Raw genomic sequence first — 23,262 nt, 5'->3', positions numbered from 1 at the left:
CAGTTATGATATGTCGACTGGGCAACTAGGTCTGCCAACCGTTAGTACGTCACGTCACCCAGTGAGTTCTTTGTTAAGGCGTTGGGGATTCTTCTCGGATGCTCGGTCCTGGATCGTCTAGTTATCCTGGGTGTTCGTTGACGGATACGGTGTCACAAATGGCAAATAACGAAATATCCACAGATGTGACCTTGCACGTGTGACCTTAACTGTGGTCAATTTGGCAAATAAAGAATGTACATATATACGGATCAACGCACATCAGCAACAAAACTCTGGAGGTTAGTTAATATAATATATATTTCGGAAATTCATAAAAGAAGTATTTACAGCATATACATAGAGTTGATAATTAATTCAAGCAAGCAGTTAGTTCTACAACTGAGCTTCTGTTGTTGAAATACCTGGTCGGTATTGCGGACTTTGCGTAATTCTTGTTAAGTGATCTACACGTTATAAGCGTTGAGTTATCAGGCAACAAGCGAGGGGGAGAGAGAGAGAGAGGTGATTCTGCCGAGACTTATCTCTCTTCTTCTGACTCTCTTCCGTTCTTCACTTCTCTGTTCTAAACATAATGCCGAGTCACTGCGTGTGTTTCTCTTAGATCAAAAACAACCCGACTTTTCAACTTGTCAAATTCACAGGTCAACTTTGGCTCAGTTTTGCCAATTGCGGGTGTGAAATCCCCACCCCTTCGGCTCATGTACACTATGATTTCGGTCATTGGAGATCAAACGCCTGTGTATTTTGGCTAACATATTTTATGCATTCTTTTTTGCTTTTGATGTCTAGAATGTGATTCAACTTTTCGCTACAAAGGCACTCTTGCCGCCGCTATTTCAACAACAGACTTAGCTCAGAATTTATTCACAAATAAAAATTAATAATAATTTTTATTACTTCAACCCGATCATCGTCCGGGAACAAAAAATTACTTTTAACCAAAATAAACGTCACATCAACCCTACAGGTCTGATGTGGCCTCTCTTTAGTGTTACATTCGCCCCCCATGGGGCGACGCTCTCCACAGGATAACGGCGCCCCATGTCCGTTAACACTCAAAGAGATTCTCTCATCTCATAACACAATTCTGGCCTACTCTGAAAGCGAGAATTTGCTGAATTACATGCAAAACAAATAAACATGCAAAAGTTGAAAGTTCATATAAATGGCTACTGCCTTAACTCAGAGTGTTCAATAACAGTTCGTAGTGGTGGTTTCATAAGCACAAAGTTCGTGTAACAAAATCGATAATAATGAAAAGTGTCTTTTTTTTTTTTTTCTTCGTTTTGGAACATTAAGCATGCAATTAGTCCTATCACTTAATAGTGTTTAAAAATATTCTGTAGGTTCAGCTTCTTGTCGTAGGGGTGGATTTGGGGTGGGTTCCTCGTCGCTCGTCTGTAGCATCGCCAGGTTAATGCGGACCCTTTGTGATTCCTGACCAGGGCTGCTCCCCGCAGCGCCATGGGTCGCCAAGAGGCATTTCGAACACTCAATTCCATACATCCACTTCTTCAAATAACACATCACCACCACTAATAGCCCTGCTATAACCCCTATTCCACCCGTCAGACCCCCCACCATCACCAAGTTAGGAGGGTCGCTCGTTGACTCCTGCTTAATTATGTGGTCCAACTGACGTTGTAAGCTGTCTAATCATAACCAGCCGATTCCGATAGACTACTCTAGTCTTAACTGTCCCTTTTCGACTATTCTAAGGAGCACCTTCTTTCGGATTTACCTCAGTTCTAACCCCTATAGGCTAATCTCGTAATCTTTCTCTTTTGGTTCGTGGTTCGTAGGGTTCAAATCATGCACTGCGGACCGTCAGACAACAGACTTCAATCACTTGAGGATGTTTGTGGCATTCAACCCTAGAATGCGCATGCCCATCCGTGGCATTTTGGAAAGGGGCACACCCTGTGTCCCCTTAGATTGTATAGTCAGCCTTTATGACTGATATACCTCCCGGCTTCTCTGCCGAATTTTTATTCACTTCCTTCTTTCAGGGCCTACCTGTCATAGGTATTATCGCCCACTCTATCGACCTCCAAGTCTACTTATTCTCCAGTCAACCATTTTTGACTGAGACCTCCCGGCTTTTCTGCCGAATTTTTTTCACCTCCTTCTTTCAGGACCTACCTGTCATAGGTATTATCGCCCACTCTATCGACCTCCAAGTCTACTTATTCTCCAGTCAACCATTCTTGACTGAGACCTCCCGGCTTTTCTGCCGAATTTTATAGTTTCTCCCGTCAACAATTATGACGGCTACAGAAGGTTGTCTCCGCCCGTGCACACCACTACCGTTGGCGTCCTTCGAATTAACGAGAAGACATTCTGAGGAATTCTTCCTTCTTGTGCTTTTCTTCTGAAACGTTAAGGGTGCTTATCTTCTTCCTAACATGCGATCCCTGTTAGATTTTCCTTTCCACTAATGCATATTCCAGACAACTAGCATTTAACTAAGCGGCCGATACTCGTGCTTTCGGTCGACTTATTCTCATATCTCTTATAATAGATTTAGTCCGAGAGCTTACCCTAGTGTTCTATTCCTAGTTCCAACTAATCTGTCTTCATCGTGACCTAGGGCGCTCTCTCTCTCTAATCCATCTCTTCGTGCTTATAGAGTTGGCGTGTCGCGACTTCCTGTCACCCCCAACTCTCCTCCGGACACTGGCCTCGTGATGCACTGCCAGTAGTGCCCTCAGCCAGTGGCACCCTCTTATCAGAGGTCCTCCCTGTATCCTGCCACCGCCGCGGACATAGGGGCCGGCAACAATAGGCCTCCTTGGGATCCGTCCGTTCTCGGCACATTTTCTCTGGGGTCCGCCCCGGGCAGCTCCCCCTTCCTGGTGGGACATCCTTTCGTTATGTGCCCATCAGGGTGGTAAGTGAAACAATACCACTCACCTTCATCAGGGGTCGGTTGACAGAGGCCGGATTGGGGCCCCTTGTTGGCCCTCGTACCTCTTTCCTGGGGCTGCAGTGACACATCCCTTGCAGCGCTCCCCAACTCCGCTCCCCCTGTTGGTCTGCACCGTCCGCTCTCTTGACCGAACTGTCTGTTTTTTCCACCGTTCGGTCCCAACGAGCGAGGTGGTCTCCCATACCTCGTGGGGCACTCTACAGCTCGGTGCCCTTCAACCTGGCAGGTCCAACAGACCAAGCCATATCTGCCAGGAGTGGGTGGAAAAAACCCATGCGTGAGGCTCCACTCTCTTATGTTGGGATCAGCTTCCGCCTCTGTCTCCCAATCCTCCTCGATCCCCCAAAGTTGGACATCCGAGACCTTCCTCTCTCGAACTTCCTCGACTTCGGGCTGGGGCGGGGTTTGTCGGGTCCGCTTGGCCGAGCACCCCCTCCTCCGAGGTGGTCCTTGTGTGCTCGCCTCTCCCGATAATGTGGCGTGGATCAGTGTCCATTCTCGGCCGTTTGATAGGGCTCTGTCTGCCCTTATCTTCCCTTCTGTGCTACCCTTCTCTAGCACCTTGGCCGGCCTAGCCTGGATGGCCCCTTTTTCTTCCAGGGTACCCTCCGACAACACCTTAGTTGCCCTCTCAGCCAGTTCCACCACTTCCTCAGCTGCCTCCTGTAACAGTCTGAGTAACTCCCTCGCCCAATCTCTCTCAGTCCCAGTCTCCATCACCACCCTCTCTGCTCCCCCTAAAGCCTCGCTCTTATGTTCCACCGGCTCCGTCATTCTCGTCAAACGGGGATTCGCCTGTCTATCCCTTTCTCACTATTTCCACAAGTAATGCCTCCAGGCGCCCCCAAACCACTGCGGAAAAAAAAATACCCAAGTCAAAAAATCACAAAAAAAAACAAGAGGGTCTCACCTATATCCCGCTTCGCTTCAGGTTCCGAGAGTCGAGTTCCCGTAGTTTGGGGTTGCACGCTCACTCACAGAGCGCAAGAAAAAAGTCTATACTGTTCAGTTTGTGATTTCTTTTTCTTCTTTCTTCTTTAACTTCCAAATGACGCGTTGTCATAGTTTCTTGTTGTTTGTTTGTCTCCTCAATGACGTTGTGCCGTGGTAGTGTTTGTTGTCGATTGGTTCTTCAATGCAAGCAGCCATTGCAGTTTTTTTGGTGGCTGGTTGGTTTTCTCCTTCAACTCAATAACGCTGCGCTGTAGTTTATGATTTCCTTCAAAAAACGTTGTGCCGTGGTAGTGTTTGTTGTCGATTGGTTCTTCAATGCAAGCAGCCGTTGCAGTTTTTGGTGGCTGGTTGGTTTTCTCCTTCAATTCAATAACGCTGCGCTGTAGTTTATGATTTCCTTCAAAAACGTTGTGCCGTGGTTTTTCTGCTGAGTTTTTCCTCACGGTTGATGTGCCGTAGAAGCCTTTCAGGGTCCAAATCCTGGTCACGGCACCAGATGTGACCTTTGCGACGTGTGCCTTACACGCCCTTGACCCCTGATCGCGGCCCAGTTATGATCTGCACCCTGGTCGTTACAGTTATGATATGCCGACTGGGCAACTAGGTCTGCCAACCGTTAGTACGTCGCGTCACCCAGTGAGTTCTTCGTTAAGGCGTTGGGGATTCTTCTCGGATGCTCGGTCCTCAAGGCCTGTCCTCCGTGGACCGTCTAGTTATCCTGGGTGTTCGTTGACGGATACGGTGTCACAAATGGCAAATAACGAAATATCCACAGATGTGACCTTGCACGTGTTACCTTAACCGTGGTCACATTTGGCAAATAAAGAATGTACATATATACGGATCAACGCACATCAGCAACAAAATTCCGGAGGTTAGTTAATATAATATATATTTCGGAAATTCATAAAAGAAGTATTTACAGCATATACATAGAGTTGACAATTAATTCAAGCAAGCAGTTAGTTCTACAACTGAGCTTCTGTTGTTGAAATACCTGGTCGGTATTGCGGACTTTGCGTAATTCTTGTTAAGTGATCTACACGTTATAAGCGTTGAGTTATCAGGCAACAAGCGAGGGGGAGAGAGAGAGAGAGGTGATTCTGCCGAGACTTATCTCTCTTCTTCTGACTCTCTTCCGTTCTTCACTTCTCTGTTCTAAACATAATGCCGAGTCACTGCGTGTGTTTCTCTTAGATCAAAAACAACCCGACTTTTCAACTTGTCAAATTCACAGGTCAACTTTGGCTCAGTTTTGCCAATTGCGGGTGTGAAATCCCCACCCCTTCGGCTCATGTACACTATGATTTCGGTCATTGGAGATCAAACGCCTGTGTATTTTGGCTAACATATTTTATGCATTCTTTTTTGCTTTTGATGTCTAGAATGTGATTCAACTTTTCGCTACAAAGGCACTCTTGCCGCCGCTATTTCAACAACAGACTTAGCTCAGAATTTATTCACAAATAAAAATTAATAATAATTTTTATTACTTCAACCCGATCATCATCTGGGAACAAAAAATTACTTTTAACCAAAATAAACGTCACATCAACCCTACAGGTCTGATGTGGCCTCTCTTTAGTGTTACACAGGTATTCTGTTAATATTTATTTGCACCTGCACATTATTGAATCTTGGGCGATGCTTGGTATTCTGCTTCTATATATTTCTGCCTATATTATTCAATCCGGGGCAATGAAGGGTATTCTGCTAATACATATTTCCACCTATCGCATTCAATCCCAAGCGACGCTGGAAATTTTGCTAGTATATATTCTCACCTACTGCATTCAATCCCAGGAAATGCCGGGTATTTGGCTAGTATATATCTCAATCTCATTACATCCTGGGCGACACTAGGTATTCTGTTAGTAAATATTTCAATCAATCTCATTCAATCCAAGGCAACGCCAGGTATTCTGTTAGTATATATTTGCATCTATCTCATTGGATCCCAGGCGCCGTATATTCTACTTCCATACATTTGCATGTATCTCATTCAATCTTGAGTGACTCCGGGTAATCTTCTAGTATATATTTTTACATATCTCATTGAATTCCATAATTCTTGGATATGTTATTAATTTCAAAAATCATTTTTCATAATTTAACCCACATTTCGCCCCCCTCTTACTAAAATAATAACTTTGATACATTGTCATAACAAACACACTACTCAAATAACTCACATTTAATAATTGTTCATAATTCTTGGATATGTTACTAATTTAGACAATCATTTTTCATGATTTAACGCACATGATGCCCCCCCCCATTACTAAAATAATTATTTGAAATATTGTCTGGGCTGTTTTTTTCATTAAAAACACACCAATCAAATAACTCACATTTCATCATTTTTCATAATTCTTTTATATGTTACTAATTTTGACAATTATTTTCCACAATTCAACCCACATTATGGGACCCCTCTTACTAAAATAATAACTTTGATACATTGTCTAGACTGGTTATTTCATTGCAAACACACCAATAAAATAACTCTCATTTCCTCATTTTTTAAAATATTTGGATATGTTACTAATTTCGACAATCATTTTAAATGATTTAACCTACATTAAAATAATAACTTTGATACATTATACTAATATATATTTCCAGCAAGGTTATTCAATCCCAGACCATGTCACGTACGTGCAAGGGCGATTCTGGGTATTCTGCTAGTATGTATTAACACCTGTCTCATTTAATCCTGGGCAGCGCCAGGTATTCTCCTAGTATATAATTCCACCTATCTCATTACATCCCGGGCGACGTCGGGTATTCTGTTTGTATATATTTTCGCCTATGTAATTCAATACCGGGCGATGCCAGTTAATCTGTTAATATATATTTCCACCTATCTAATCCAAACGCAAGCGACACCAGGTATTCTGCTTGTACATATTTCCACCTATCTCATCACATACCAGGCGATGCCAGGTATTCGGCAAGTACATATATCCACCTATCTCATCCAATCCCCAGTGATTCCAGGTGATGCTAGAAAACATTCCATCTATTTCATCCAATCCTGGGCGACGCCGGGTATTTTGCTAGTACATATATCCACCTATTTCATCCAATCCCGGGTGACGCTGGATATTCTGCTAGTATATATATATATATATATATATATATATATATATATATATATATATATATACACCTATGTCATCCAATCCCTGGTGACGCCGGGCATTCTGCTAGTATAAATATCCACCTATGTTATTTAATCCCAGGCGACGCCGGGTATTCTGCTAGGAAACATTCCATCTATTTCATCTAATCCCGGGCAATGATGTTTATTCTGCTAGTACATACAGTGATGATCATATTTATTGGCACGGTAAAATAAAAGTTAAATTTTGTCTAATAAATTCTAAAAAAGGGATTAAATTAAAGAAAATAACAAAGTATATTATGTATTTTTAACTGGCCTTTCCGATGCAGCAATCGGATTTTAGAAAAAATAAATAACAAAGGAACAACAAACATAATTGCAAAAAACCCTTGTTCAAAATTATTGGCACGATTTATTTAATAATCAATTGTATAGCCTTTGGCCTTGATTACCTTCCTCAGTCGCTTTTCATAGTTTACAACCAAGTTGTTGCACTCTTCAGTAGTAATTTTAGCCCACTCTTCCTGACAATAATCCTCCAATTGAATAAGATTCTTAGGCTTCCTTTGCATTACCCTCAATTTTAATGTTCTCCATAAATTTTAAATTGGATTAAGGTCTGGGCTTTGTGATGGCCACTCCAAAACATTAATATGATTGTCCTCAAGCCATTTCTTAGTCAGTTTAGCCGAATGCTTTGGGTCATTATCTTGCATGAACCACCAACGACGACCAAGTGAGAGCTCTTTAGCAGAGTCTTTCAGGTTTTCATCCAATGTTTTAACACAATCTTCCTTTTTTATGCTACCTGTGACCTTAACAAGTCGCCCTGGTCCAGAGGCAGCAAAGGATCCCCAAAACATCAAACTGCCTCCACCGTGCTTCACTGTGGGTATGGTGTTCTTAGGCAGGAAAGCTTCGCCAGATTTTCTGTAAATATAAGACACTTTATTATGGCCAAATAACTCTATTTTCGTTTCGTCAGTCCATAGAACACGTTTCCAGAATGCAACATCTTTATCAATATGACGTTTTGCAAAGGCTAGCCTTGCTTTCAGGTGCATAGGCTTCAATAAGGGAGTCTTTCTCGGACGACATGCTTTTAAACCAGCTCTCTTCAAAACTCTACCAACTGTATGTCGAGATACATTCACTCCAGAGGTGCTCTGTTCATCAACAATCTCCCTAACAGAGATCCTTGGGTTTTGTTTTACTTGTCGAACAATTTTCCGTTCATCTCTTGGGGAAAGAATCCTTTTTCTTCCTCTACCCTCTAAACTCATAACGTGGCCTTGCGATTTGAACTTGTTTATTATGGCTCTAACAGTGGATTTGGGAAGGTTTAGCTTCTTTGAAATCTTATCATAGCCCTCCCCATTGGTATGGCATGCTACAACAAGCTTCCTGACGTCTTCGCTGTGTTCCTTAGTTTTAACCATAGCGATTGAAAATTATAATTTAGTCACCTATAATAGTTTAAATAAATCGCTATCTAAAAATTATCTGAAAAAAATTATTCACTGAATTAGCGTTAAACAAGCATAATATGGCTATAAAAAAGTTCAGGAAGCACGTAAACCGGAAATTGATTGATATTATACTGATACTAAAAGAAAAACAAAGCCGTGCCAATAATTTTGAACAAGGGTTTTTTGCAATTATGTTTGTTGTTCCTTTGTTATTTATTTTTTCTAAAATCCGATTGCTGCATCGGAAAGGCCAGTTAAAAATACATAATATACTTTGTTATTTTCTTTAATTTAATCCCTTTTTTAGAATTTATTAGACAAAATTTAACTTTTATTTTACCGTGCCAATAAATATGATCATCACTGTATATCCAGCTATGTCATCCAATCCCGGTCAATGCCATATATTTTGCTAGTACATATACACCTATTTCATCCAATCTCTGGCTACGCCGGGTATTCTGCTAGGAAACATTCCACCTATTTCATCCAATCACAGGCCACATTGGTTAATCTGCTAGTATATATATCCACCTATGTCATCCAATCTCGGGCGACATCAGGTATTTTGCTAGTACATCTATTTCATCCAATCCCGGGCTATGCCAGGTATTCTGCTAGTACATATATCCATCTTGTCATCCAATCCCTGGCGATGCCGGATAATCTACTAGTACATATTGCTTTAACTTGAATTCCTTAGTGTAGTATCAGTCCCAACATTCAGTTGACTTTAATACTCCTCGTCCTTAACTCAAGATTATATAAAAACATCCCCTCTCAATACTAAAAATGGCTTTCTAAATAATAAAGTTTTTATTTCAGAATTTGGAATCAGAAGTTTAGCGATGTGATGTTTGGAATATGACATCTTGTCTCAATTTAGTACCGATAAAGATATTATATGCATCTTTCTTTTTAATAGAAGATAATGTTCTGTAGGAAGTTATGCTATATAATATGTTTACTTGGTCTTTTGGCTAAGATCAAAATGTAGTATCTGTTCTTAGAATTCATGCGGTCTCATCTTTTGACCCCCCCCCACCATTCCGCTAAACAGTTAGATCATAGTGTTACTAATACTAAAAGAAAATGGCCATTTGTTCTTGTTGTGTAAACATAGCAATCATTCCTTTCATTGCAAAATATTTTTAAGTGTAATTTTTTTTTCCTTATCATTTTTCCGTCATTTTTCGTTATACTCTCGTATTTTACTATTTTTAACCCGATAATCACGTTGGTAACATTTTCATAACGTGTTAGTTAATATTTTAATTTGTACGATACTGACCAATAAACGTTCCCATTAAAGCATGCTTACGTCACATCACATCACATGACTAAGCGTTTTTTCAATTATGTATAAACTAGCGGGGGTACCTGGCGTTGCTCGAGTGTTTGGAGGTGTATGTGCTCAAATAAAAAAGAAACCGGGAGGGGGGGTGTAAAAGTTGGTAGGATCGAACCCAAAGCCCTGAGGCGAAGTTTGAAGATAAAATGTGAAAAAAACATGGATCGTTCAACCAGCAAGAATGAGTTACTGAAAGATGTTTGAATTTATTTAAGTAAGAACCAAATTGACAGGTGCCCGCATGGAAGTCGTAGAGCGTTACGACTAAGACGAAAGCAATAGCTATTCAGCAAATGAGGTCAATGACCAGGTTTGTTTGTTATAAGCGAAGTAAAAAAAAAAAAAAGAAAACATAAAAACGAACGTTAAAACTTAAGCGGGGGTGTGGGGTAATCAAAACATCGAAAAAAAACACAAAAAGAACTAACGTAAGGCAAATGAACGATGTTAAATGTAAAAATAAAAAAAAGAAAACAGAAAAACGAACACGTGAAAAATGGCTTAAATAAGCCTGTTTTGATATTAAAATTTTAAAAATCGGTGGGTACCAGGGTGTTTTTGGGTGTGTGGTCGGGGGGGGGGGGTGATAAGCGAAGTAAAAAAAAAACAGAAAAACGAATGTTACATGAAAAATGGCTTGAATAACACTGGTTCAATATTTAAATTTAAAAAAGAAAAAAAAAGAAAAGACATTTCACACCACGATTCGAACCCAAAACGTTTAGATAATGAACCAACGCGCTAACCAACTGAGCTAACATGACGTATATGAAATTTAGTCAGTTCTTCAACTATTCAAATTGAAATTTAGTCAGTTCTTTAACTAGTAAATCAGGTCATGACGTCATCTGACGCATGCGTAGAACCGGTCATCGTCACGAGAAGACTGTTTTTGTCGAAAATTGTCGATTTCAGGGTGAAAAAAAAATAACGTTTTTGGCCAATTTTTCGATATTTTTCGTGCGAAGGATGGGGCTTCAATATGATACCGAGTTTGTGAATTTTCGTTGTCTGTCGAAAGTTTTTAGCGGACACACAAACATTTTCGCTTTTATATATATAGGTAACATTAGAATCTATTTTAATTTAAGAATTACGCAGTATTTAATGTTAAAATGTCACTTTTTTGGTGTGTGTGTGGGGGGGGGGTCCTGCATAAAAACGGCCAGCTGACCAACTTAGAGTTGACCATTGGATGCAAAATTTTGATATTTTTCATCCGAAGGTTGGAGCTTTAATATGATACCAAATTTGTCAATTTTGGTTGTCTGTCAAAAGTTTTGACGGACATACAAACACACACATACACACACATTTTCACTTTTATATATTAGACTAGCAGAGGGTACCCAGCGTTGCCCAGGTGTTTGGAGGTGTGTGTGCTCGGGTGGGGGTGGGGGGTGTTAATCAAAACATAAGAATAAGCGAAGTAAAAAAAAACTAACATAAGGCAAACAAACGATGTTAAATGTAAAAATGGGAAAAAGAAAACAGAAAAACAAACGTTAAAACTTTAAAAAATCTGAAAAATAAAAACAAAAAAAAAACACTGGCTTAAATAACCAGTGGGGGGTACCCGGTGTTGCCCGGATGTTTTTGGGTGTGTGTGGCGGACGGGAGTGGGGGGTGTTAATGAAAAGGAAATCAGGTTACGACATCGTATGACGCATGCGTAGAAGCGGAATCGTCATGAGAGGACGGTTTTTGCTGCCCCCCCCTGTAGAAAACTGATCATTTTAGGGTGAAGGAATTAACGTTTTGGGCCAATTTTTCAATATTTGTTGGGTGAAGGTTGGAAGTTTAAAATGATACCGATCTGGCAAAAATCCGTGACCCCATGTCGAAAGTTTTTGCGAGACATACTATTACATAGCTTTATCATTGAGGTTATCACTAGAGTTATCATAGAGGGGCACTAAATTGACGTTTGGTGTATAACATAATAGGGGAGGACCATAGTTATATTTGTTGTCATGGAATGATTATTATTAGAATGAAAGGAGATTATGCGTGTCATAAAAGAATTCCGTGTGCGTATGATTGTCTAGTTTCATGTGCGGTTGTGTGTGTTCATATCTAATTGTTCATATGCTTTTATGTGTGTGTGTTACATACATTTTCTTCGACATACCTTACTTCATGTGTCGTCGATGGTGATCCATCTGGAATTCATCTTCTCTTGGAGGGAGACTGGTACCTGTTAGACGAAGATTTATCACTCCAAGACGATGAATTGGTTTTATAGTTTTTTATTTTCCTTCCAGATGTCGACACAGAATATGGAAGTGAATCTTGCTTGCTTTGAACACGTCAGCGTCCCCCACCCCCAGTGAAGGGGAGGGAACAGCTATTAATCCGTCCGTCTTCTTCAAAGCCCAAATCCAGTCTCTCAGATCTAGCCAACCTGACCACGTCACTCATACGTAATCGGGTCAGCTGACCCTCGGTTCTGGTAAACGTGTCTACACTCCACGTTTACTCACCTCTCTCTCTCTCTCTCTCTCTCTCTCTCAATCCATTCTATAACATTCCTTCCCCCCCTTTTTATCAAAATGTATCACGAAGGCAGTGGGGTGAGCATATATATCCCATTCTTAGTAAATGTGGGAAGTAGAAAATTCTACTTCCCACATTTACTAAGAATGGGATATATATGCTCACCCCACTGGCAAAGAAAACTGTCATACCTTTATTCAATATACTAAGTAAAATAATATCAACAAATAATACCATGTGGCGCTTATCCTTGCGCCCTCGAAGGTCAACAACTCCCTGTGACCCCATGGTCTCTTCATAATTTAAATCAGAATTTCAGGAGCATCCTTTACTCCCGTCGACACTACACGTGATCGATAAATTCTCGGCAATCAACCGAATAATAAAATCGAGGTCCATCTGCTTCTTCAAAACGGACTATCATCATCCTTGGCTTTACAGATCAGCTTTTCTTCCCATAGGTAGCACACAAAAAAAAAGTTTTCCCATCCCAAGCCTTATCCTATTCATCATAAGCCTACTCTTATTACTAGTATTTTGTGGGAAACAAAAAACCTCTTAACATTCCTTATGGTGGGTAGCCTTCTATTTTCCTAAGTACTTGCATACATATTTCATTAATCTTCTCTTGAGCGATTCGTAACATAATGGCCACGTCAGCCATTGCACCCCCTCTGCCCCTTACGCCATGTCAGAGGGAATTTCATTTGCTCCCTGAAGTTGATTACAACTAGATCCGCTCACGCTGGACAGAATACATTCCGTTTACTGCTATGTCAGAAAAAACTTCTTTTTTTTTTCCAAAGTCGGTAAGCGCAACCTGCCTTGAAGACACATAGCTTCACGGAAAACATCGGATTTCCACACATGAAGTACTCAAAGTTGCTCCATGTTGATTCTACTCGAAATTAATAGAAATCACGATAAAAAAAAAAAATTTGAATCACTTCTCGAGAATAATGAAATTAATAACTACCCATGTAATTCAACACCTCTCCAAAATTCTAACATGCTTGCCACAGAAATTAAATTCCATTCACGCCCCACTTTTTTCTTTCCTTTCTTCATCTAGTTTATTTAACCCTATATTTATCCTTTTTTTTTTCTACCTTACTTATGTGGTCAAAACGTCACTCATGTCGAATAGAACATTTATTCTACATTTCGAAAATTAATACCGACTGAACCTTTGACTCTTCCGAAACTTAAGAACTAGTTGATCCCTTATACATAACCCAGTAGTGTTTTTATTATTATTATTATTATTATTATTATTTATTACACTGTTTAAATCTTATTTCTTTCTCTTTTTCCCAATTTTATTATTACTATTATGATTATTAATTAATTAATTAATTAATTAACAACACATTCTTTCTTTTATTAATCATTCTTTCAATAGACCCCACAAGCAAAGATTCCACCTCCCCATTCTGCGAAAAAAAATACATGTTAAAGAACAAGAAAATTCTGCACAATACCGTTTGACAACACATCAATTACATAAAAATAATAAATTAAAAAATACAAAAATATCCTATAAGCAATCACAAAGTCCCATCTCACTAATAACAAAATTCCAAATAACAAAACACAGATTCGTGGAAACCCAAAATTGACCACGTCATCAACTCCTGAGGTCGGCTGCATAGTGCATCCTCTTTTACCATTCCACAGAATTCAAAATTAAAGAAAAATCAGTCGTTTACAAAAAATACCTAGACATTTACAATAAAATACATAGTCGTTTCTAAAATAAAATAAAACGACTCACTTATCATCAAAAGTACATAATGTTTTTCATTAAAAGTTACACTTAGTTTCACAGTTTAAAAATGCAACAAAAATATTCATAACACATATTTGTGATCTTTTGGTAAGCTGAAAGGCTCATTCCTAACCCACACTGTTACTAAAGTCATATGTTCTATTTCTTTTTTTTTTTCTTTCTGGTTTACTCACTGGCTGTTCATTAAAAATTTACAATTTATTATCTGTATGTCTATCGTCATAGCTGTTTTCGTTTTTTTTTTCAATTTCTTCTATTGTTTTTTTCTACACAGAAACGTTCTTTTTTTTTTCTTTTCTTTTCTTTTCTTTTTAACGTACCGTTCTACCCTTAATTCTTATTAATTTATCATATAAATCTATCTATATATAATTTTAATGTGTCTGTTTTTTTCTTCAGAACCATTTCTTTCTTTCTTTATAAGAGGTTCTTCATGTGTAAATGTGTATTTCTTTTCTTTTTTTTTTTTCTTAATTATTTTTCTAATTTGCCTAGTGTTTTAATGGACCCTACGTTGTGTGTGTGTTGATTTGTATTTTTTTTTACTACTGTTCTTTCTTTTTTTTTTTTCTTTTTTTTTTCCAGACATTTTATTGTATTTTTCTTGTCCTTTTTTTTTTTTCCTTTTTTCCCCGTGGTAACTGAAGTTCTTTTTTTTCTTTTTTTTCTTTTAAACCCACCCTTGCTAGGTGGTCTGGTCAGTTACGGCACCAAATTGAACGTTTGTTACATAGTGTTATGATTGAGGTTATCACTAGAGTTATCATAGAGGGGCACCAAATTGACGTTTGGTGTATAACATAATAGGGGAGGACCATAATTATATTTGTTGTCATGGAATGATTATTATTAGAATGAAAGGAGATTATGCGTGTCATAAAAGAATTCCGTGTGCGTATGATCGTCTAGTTTCATATGCGGTTGTGTGTGTTCATATTTAATTGTTCATATGCTTTTGTGTGTGTTACATACATTTTCTTCGACATACCTTACTTCATGTGTCGTCGATGGTGATCCATCTGGAATTCATCTTCTCTTGGAGGGAGACTGGTACCTGTTAGACGAAGATTTATTACTCCAAGACGATGAATTGGTTTTATAGTTTTTTATTTTCCTTCCAGATGTCGACACAGAATATGGAAGTGAATCTTGCTTGCTTTGAACACGTCAGCGTCCCCCACCCCCAGTGAAGGGGAGGGAACAGCTATTAATCCGTCCGTCTTCTTCAAAGCCCAAATCCAGTCTCTCAGATCTAGCCAACCTGACCACGTCACTCATACGTAATCTGGTCAGCTGACCCTCGGTTCTGGTAAACGTGTCTACACTCAACGTTTACTCACCTCTCTCTCTCTCTCAATCCATTCTATAACAATACAAACATACATACACACATTTTCGCTTTTATATTTATATAATACAATTTATATATTGTATTATATTTTATATTTCATTTTATTATATAATATTTCAACTATTATTATTTTATTATAAAAATATATTTGACTTTTCAAATTTTACTTTACTCACCTGATTGTGTGAACACTTTCAAAGTTTTGGTAAAAAGAAGATAACAAAAATGATTAAGTTGAAATTTAGAATTAGCAAGATCAGTTCCATATATAAATTTAATGTAAAATGATACCCCATTTTCTTGCTATTCTTACCTTTTCAGAGCAGTTAGCCCTCCAAATTTTTTTTCAGGTTCAACTCTGGATTTGTGCCTTTTCTTGAATGTAAACCTTTTAAAGTATTGCAGCTGCATATGTGCATTTCCTGCAGATTACTTGAAAATCAGTAATTTCTGATGGTTTTCAGTAGCATATTCTAATTCCTTAACTTTTTTTTAACTGAAACTTTATTTAATATAAAAGGATTCCAATTTTGTGAAAATCCGTTTATTAATTAAATGTTTATTAATTAAAAGTTCATTTTTCTATGATATTTATATTCACAAAGTAAAAAACAAAGTTATCAGTGATTAAAAGAGAAGTAAAAATAAAAACAACAAAAAGCAATTTTGATTGAAACTAAATTTGTTTTTCTTTGATCAGGTGCTCCAATTATCCGGCCAATTTGGTGGATTGCTCCTGAGGATCCGATTGCTCTAAGGATTGATTGTGAATTTTTGCTTGGTGATAACCTCTTAGTTGCTCCCATCTTGGACCCAGGTCACACATCTCGGAATATTTACCTTCCACGTGGACATTGGACTGATGTCATAAATAATAAAAAGCTTGAGGGAGGAAGATGGTACAAAGATTACAAAATACAACTTCATCAAATAGCTACTTTTCAAAAACTGAAACCAGTTCTGTGAATACTATTCTTCCATTGATATAAATTTTAACTAACTTACAAATTGTATTCTTGAAAAAAATTATTTCTCATCATTTATTTATTATTCATTTTCAGTCAACTTGAAACTACAGCCTTCCAGGTGAATGTAAATACAATTTCTCTAAAATATTTGGTAATACCAACATCATATATTTAACCAAAGTGATAAAGTGACCTAAGAATTACTGTTTTGTGTTTGTTTTTCTTATCAACTATCAGTTAACTATTTCCTAACTGTATTGAAATATAAAATTGATTTCAAGCAGTTTTAAAGCAAAATTAATTCTAAGGAAATATTTTCAGTAATGTTCATTTTTTTGTTTTTAATATTTTTGTCTAAAAATATTTGAGTAGCACATTTTATAACTTATAAGCTTAAATGTTCCCAATTTTTGCATGAGTTCAAATTTTGCATCTCTTTAAATTTTAATGTATACTTGATTTATTTTTTCTGATTGCCTCCATTCAAAAACAGGTTCATTTTCTAAGGTTAGCTTAGATTTAGTGCGGGAATGTACCCTAACTATCTATTCACAAGACACACTTTTGCCATCTATGCCCCTTTAAGAAAAGTGATAATTTAGTTAAAGAAATTAAAAAATGAATTAATTTTTACTTTGTGTAAAAGAAAATAGTTTTGTTCTTGAAATTTTATTTTCATTTTTTTTTTCCAGTATTGATCTCTGTTGTTTATTGATGCAAAATGCTACATGTGCTTTACTGCTTGAAATATTGTTATATAGGAATGCAATGTTTTTTTAAATGTAGGATTTGTGAGATTATCATTTTTTTATTGTACATATCAAAGATAGTGTATGTTTTCTAGCTACCTAAGTAAATTGGAAACTAATTAACATTTTTCATCATCATTAATGTCCGTTTTACATTTTGGCTTGTGTTAGATTAATGCTGGCAGGATATTTATTTTAGATTTCTTTATAAAAGATATTTATTGATTTTTAATTTATTTTCTTTTATAAATTTCAATGTACATTCATTTTATGTGAAATCTTTCATCTATTATTATAATAAAAGAAAGTTACATTTTCTGTGCCTGTGTGTGTCTGGCAGGAAGTCAACATACACCTAAAAACTTGACATCATCAGATTCAGTGAGGGTCCTAGCAGGTTACACTAAAAACAGGTAAGATTCATGTATGGTGCCAGTGTGTGGTGGGGAGAGGCATGAAAACATTACCTATTTTAACATTTCACATAGATGCTGGACATTAATAATCTAATTTAGAAAAAAATTGCGAAATATGAAATGCAATTTTCATTAATACAGTGTAAAATAAAGAAAACATTTCTTTTAGAATTGTCCAAATGAAAATACATGTTGCTTTCGAAACGTGTTTTATGATGTCTCAATATTATGTTGTGGGCATGTATTTTTCCTGTTGAAATCATAAAATGCTTTTGATTTGAAAGTAGTATTACTAAAATATATTTTAAAAACAAAAGCATTTCAAAAATAAATATGCATATGCATAAATAAAATATACACATGCATAAATAATTTTGGTAATTTTTTCTACGAATTCCCTGTTTCTTTAAAGGTATGGTGCCATAAGGAATTTCATCATGAAATTTGGAAAACAATCAGGAAAAACATCAATCTCACAAAATAAACTGTCCCATTTGTTTTTGCTTGCATTAATACACATGTAAAAATAAATTTATTCTTTTAGAAAACCAAGAATTATGTCAGATTTTGCAATTTTCAGCATCTAAATTTGAAGATGTACGTGAGACAAAAATATGAAGATATAAATATTTAAATTTATGTTTATTTTTAAGACAAACAAGTCTTAAAAATAAACATAAATTTAAATATTTATATCTTCATATTTTTGTCTCACGTACATCTTCAAATTTAGATGCTGAAAAAACAAGTCTTAAAAATAAGACATGAATATTGAATAATTTAAAAAAAATATATTTTGTGCCCTAGATGAATCTTTTATTTTTTTATGCATTAAACTTATTATTGTGTGTTGATTTCTCTTTTCAATTTATTGCATCAAAGGTAATTAAAAAATTACTCTTTCTGCTAAAAAATATTAGCACCTTTTCAACGAAAGTAAACAATTTGAGTTGATTACTCACTTAAAAGCAGCAACTGTTGGCTGTTTACTTTTAAATCAACAATTATACGCTTAGTTCGAAAGTTGAGCATATTCGAAAACAATACTTCCTTTATAGAAGAACCATGAACCACATTAATTTTAAGCAAAGATTTTTATTAGTCTCCAAATTAATCTGTAAACATAGTTTATTAACTATGTTTACAGATTAATTTGGAGACTAATAAAAATCTTTGCTTAAAATTAATGTGGTTCATGGTTCTTCTATAAAGGAAGTATTGTTTTCGAATATGCTCAACTTTCGAACTAAGCGTATAACTTTATAGCCTTGAATAAAATACACAAAACTAAGATTCTAAAATTTCCTTGATTTTACTTGGCGAAAGAATTTAATTTCATCCTATTTGAAACCCAGCCAAATTTTTCTATTTACACAAAGAAGTATTTTACAAGCATTGCTGTGGTTTAAGTTAACTTGGAGAAACAAGCTTAATTTAAAGATTTGCTTGAAAATTTCGTGAAATTTTTTCCTATTCCATCTAGATTTTACAATGCACTTTGGTAAACAGTAAAATTTTATAACACTAGCCAATTTTCTTGCTTGTGATAAGCTTAATTTCATCCTAACCTGCCATATTTTTGTATGATTTTATAAAACAAGATCAATTTCAACTAAATTTTCTCAATATGACAAACAATTGACAGATGTAGTTTACAATCATTGCATGACACAAACAAGCATTGCTGTGGTTTAACTTGGAGAAACAAGCTTAATTTAAAGATTTGCTTGAAAATTTCAAATTTTTTCCTATTTCTAAACCATCTAGAGTTTACAATCCACTTGGTTAAACAGTAAAATTTCATAACACTAGTCAATTTTCTTGCTGTGATAAGTTTAATTTTGAAATTTCGTTGATTTGACTTGGTGAAAGAATTTACTTTCATCCTATTTGAAAACTAGCCAAATTTTTCTATTTCTGATAAAACAAGCAAAATTTAAACTACATTTCCTCAGTATGACAAAGAATTGACAAATGTAGTTTACAATCCTTGCATTACGGAAAACAAGCATGGTTTAACTTGGAGAAACATGCTTGCTTGAAAATTTGGTCGAATTTTTTCCTATTTCAAAACCGTCTAGATTTTACAATCCACAGTAAAATTTTATAACACTATATTATAGCAAATGTAGTTTGCAATCATTGCAGGGAAACGGTAATGACACAAAGAAGTCTTGGAGACTCCTATTTCTAAACCATGTAGATTTTACAATCCACTTGGTTAAACAGTAAAATTCTATAACACTAGTCAATTTTCTTGCTGTGATAAGCTAATTCTAAAATTTCCTTGATTTGACTTGGTGAAAGAATTTAATTTCATCACATGTGAATACCATCCAAATATTTCTATGTCTGATAAAACAAGCAAAATTTCAACTACATTTACCTAAGTATGACAAAAAATTGACAGATGTAGTTTACAATCATTGCAGCGAAACGGTAATGACACAAATAAGCTACATTTTACAATCAACTTGGTTAAAGAGTAAAATTTTCCAATTTAGCCAATTTTCTTGCTGTGATGTTAATTCTAAAATTTCCTTGATTTGACTTGCTGAAAATATTAAATTTCATCCTATTTGAAAACCAGCCAAATTTCTCTATTTCTTATAAATCAAGATCAATTTCAACTAAATTTTCTCAGTATGACATGTAGTTTACAATCATTGCAGGGAAACGGTAATGGTACAAACAAGTGTGGTTTAACTTGGAGAAACAAGCTTAATTTTAAGATTTCTGAAAAATTTGGTGTAATTTTTTCCTATTTCTAAACCACTTGAGTAAAATTTTATAACACTGACAAGTGTAGAGGGAAACGGTAATTTTATCGACTGTGGACCCACTCGTTTTGCGGTGTGGCGGCAAATGACCAGACAGGACTCAGCGAATGTTGTCCGCCAACTGTCATCTATCTTTTCTGAGCAAGGTGCGGACAACGATGCTGCTTTTTCGTTGCAAGTTCAGTTGTTGAATGAGTGGGGTGCCCGACTACAACTGCGATGTGCTCATGTGCCATCAGGGAATGGCATTGCTGAGAGGAGCCATCGCAGCATCAAGAGAATTGCTACGAGAAGCATCACACCAAAGAATGGGAAGACACTAACAACAGCACCGGCCAATGTCATACACACATACTGTGTTTGGAGAATGACACTGTCCAGCCAATCGACGAGGAGAGTCATGACAAATACCGCAAATCATGAAGACCATTGTAAATGCAGTGTTGTCCCAGGAAAAGACCACTGAGAACGCAACATCGGCCTATATTTACGATGTATCAATCAATGAAGATATACAATCTGCGTCGCACATTAAAAGTTAGCTCTATTAGAGTCCCGAACGTCTGAGGGACGAAGGCACAGAGGGATTGGACGTCTGCGGAAAGACGGTACCTTACGGTGGAGGCGTGGCAGTGAGATTCCAAACATCCCTGATGTTATTACGCGGCGGACTATCTTTTCCTTGTGTGGTTTTCCTAATTGGCTGGTTTCTCAAAGTTTTCCAACCACAGCAATGCTTGTTTGTGTCATTGTAAATTACATCTGTCAATATTGTTTAGTAATTTTGTATGAAATTGTATGAAATTTTGCTTGTTTTGTCAGAAACAAAAAAATTTGGCTAGTTTTCAAATAGAATGAAATTAAATTCTTATGCTGGAATAAGAAAAAAAAATTGGCTAGTGTTATTTTACCCAAATGGAATGTAAAATCTAGTTGGTTTAGAAATAGGAAAAAATTACACCAAATTTTTCACAAAATTAAGGATGTTTCTCCAACAATTAATTTTGTTTCTCCGTTTCCCTGCAATGTTTGATCAATCATACTGAGGAAATGTAGTTTAAATTTTGCTTGTTTTATCAGAAATAGAAAGATTTTGCTAGTTTTCAAATAGGATGAAATTAAATTCTTTCACAAGGAAATTTTAGAATTAAGCTTATCACAGCAAGAAAATTGGCTAGTGTAAATTTTACAACCAAGTTCACTCTAGATAGTTTAGAAATAGTCTGTAAAAGTGGATTGAAAAAGTTTTACCCAATTTTCAAGCAAATTAAGCTTGTTTAATAAATGTTTGTGTCATTTTCCTTTGCCTGCAATGATAAATAATTTTTTTTTTTACAACTACAATTTTTTGTCATACGGAGAAAATGTAGGTGAAAATGATCTTGTTTTATATTTTTTTATTGAAAAAATTCAAGGAAAAATTTCAAGGAAATTTTAGAATTATGCTCATCAAAGCAAGAAAATTGGCTAGTGTTATAAAAGTTTTACTGTTACTTGATGAGAAATAGGAGTCTCCACAGCAATTCTTGTAAAATGCTTCTTTGTGTCATTACCTTGATTGTAAACTACATTTTCACCGAGGTGCACAAAAAAAACCCAACTTAATAAACTGCCTACGCACGAGTCACTGTAACGTCCACAACAACCACAACCAGCCTTTTATACCACTCTCTCAATCCCTCCTCTTGCGCATGCGCCTGGAGACTTCCGCTTTTCTTGTCGCGCATGCCTACACAAGGCACAAACACGTGGGCGTCTGATGACGGGGGTGGCCTCTTAGTTTGCTGTCAATTGTAGTATAGTAATTGAAATTTTGCTTGTTTTGCCAAGGGTGGTATTTACAATCTCAGATTCAGGTTCTGGTTGTGGTTCTGGTTGTGGTTCTGATCCTGCCAGATCAGACGAACTACAACTATCACTCTCTTGCTCGGTGACCTCACTTATCAGCAGCTCATCATCTGATGATTCATCGCTCTCTGTAGCTGGGCGAAGATCGCGCACATGGCGTCGGGTTCTATCAACAAGGACTGACTGCTGGCTGACCACTCCAGATATTCATCCTCGCTTGAACTTGGTGGTGCACTGGATCCCCTACCTTGTCATGACTTCTCCTCGTCGATTGGCTGGACAGTGTCATTCTCCTAACACAGTATGTGTGTATGGCATTGGCCGATGCTGTTGTTAGTGTCTTTGGTGTGATGCCTCCGTAATGGTGCATTGCTTTCTGGCAGCAATTCTCTTGATGGCTCCTCTCAGCAATGCGGCACATGAGCACATCGCAGTCGTTGTCGGACACCCCACTCATTCAACAACTGCCGAACTTGGTGGCTACAAAAAGCAGCATCGTTGTCCGTCTCTTCAGTCGCACCTCGCTCAGAAAAGATGACAGTTGGCGGACAACATTCGCTGTCTGGTCATTTGCTGCTACAACGCAAAACGAGTGGGTCCACAGGGCTTACCACTGCAATGGGTAATATCCGTCGCTATTCGTTGCCACACATGCTCAACCTCCAATTGCTCAGGTGCAGGATCGATAGACAGTGCCTGACATCTGCCCTTGTTACTGTTTGGATTAACTTGAGTTGGATTAACATCTCACTGGCTGCGGAATCTCGTTCGTCCCGAACACCCAGTGGTAGACGCAGAGAGAATCCGTGTACAAGTGCAACTTCTTTGACCCTTCACAACAGCATCCAGTTCCGCCAGTGATGCTCAATATGTTGAGCATCATTCACGGGTCGCAGCCAGCACGCATCTTCAATTACGTTCCCACGTTGCTCCAATAACACTCCCAATGCCAAAGAACTAGCGTCAACCCACCATTCTCCACGGGCAAGGTCCTCCTTATCAACTCCTCTCTAGAGTTTCCGTCGTAATCAG

The 23,262-nt window shown here is 37.1% G+C and overlaps 1 protein-coding gene across 2 annotated transcripts in view; it reads left to right on the top strand.

Moving 5' to 3' along the window:
* Window positions 1-16,641, top strand: part of LOC145239859 (alpha-galactosidase MYORG-like) — a 109,762-nt gene extending 93,121 nt beyond the window's left edge. For both annotated transcript variants that reach the window (XM_080103419.1, XM_080103420.1), the window contains exon 3: window positions 16,170-16,641. In XM_080103419.1, the coding sequence (XP_079959545.1) occupies window positions 16,170-16,435 (266 nt within the window). In that variant the 3' untranslated portion in view covers window positions 16,436-16,641. The remainder of the gene's footprint in view (window positions 1-16,169) is intronic.
* Window positions 16,642-23,262: the final 6,621 nt, after the last annotated feature.

This window comes from Euprymna scolopes, chromosome 19, assembly GCF_053919585.1.
Source record: "Euprymna scolopes isolate OS-2025 chromosome 19, ASM5391958v1, whole genome shotgun sequence".
Lineage (NCBI taxonomy): Eukaryota > Metazoa > Mollusca > Cephalopoda > Sepiida > Sepiolidae > Euprymna > Euprymna scolopes.
Note: the sequence above shows the minus strand (reverse complement) of the source record. Positions and strands in the feature narration are given on the sequence as shown.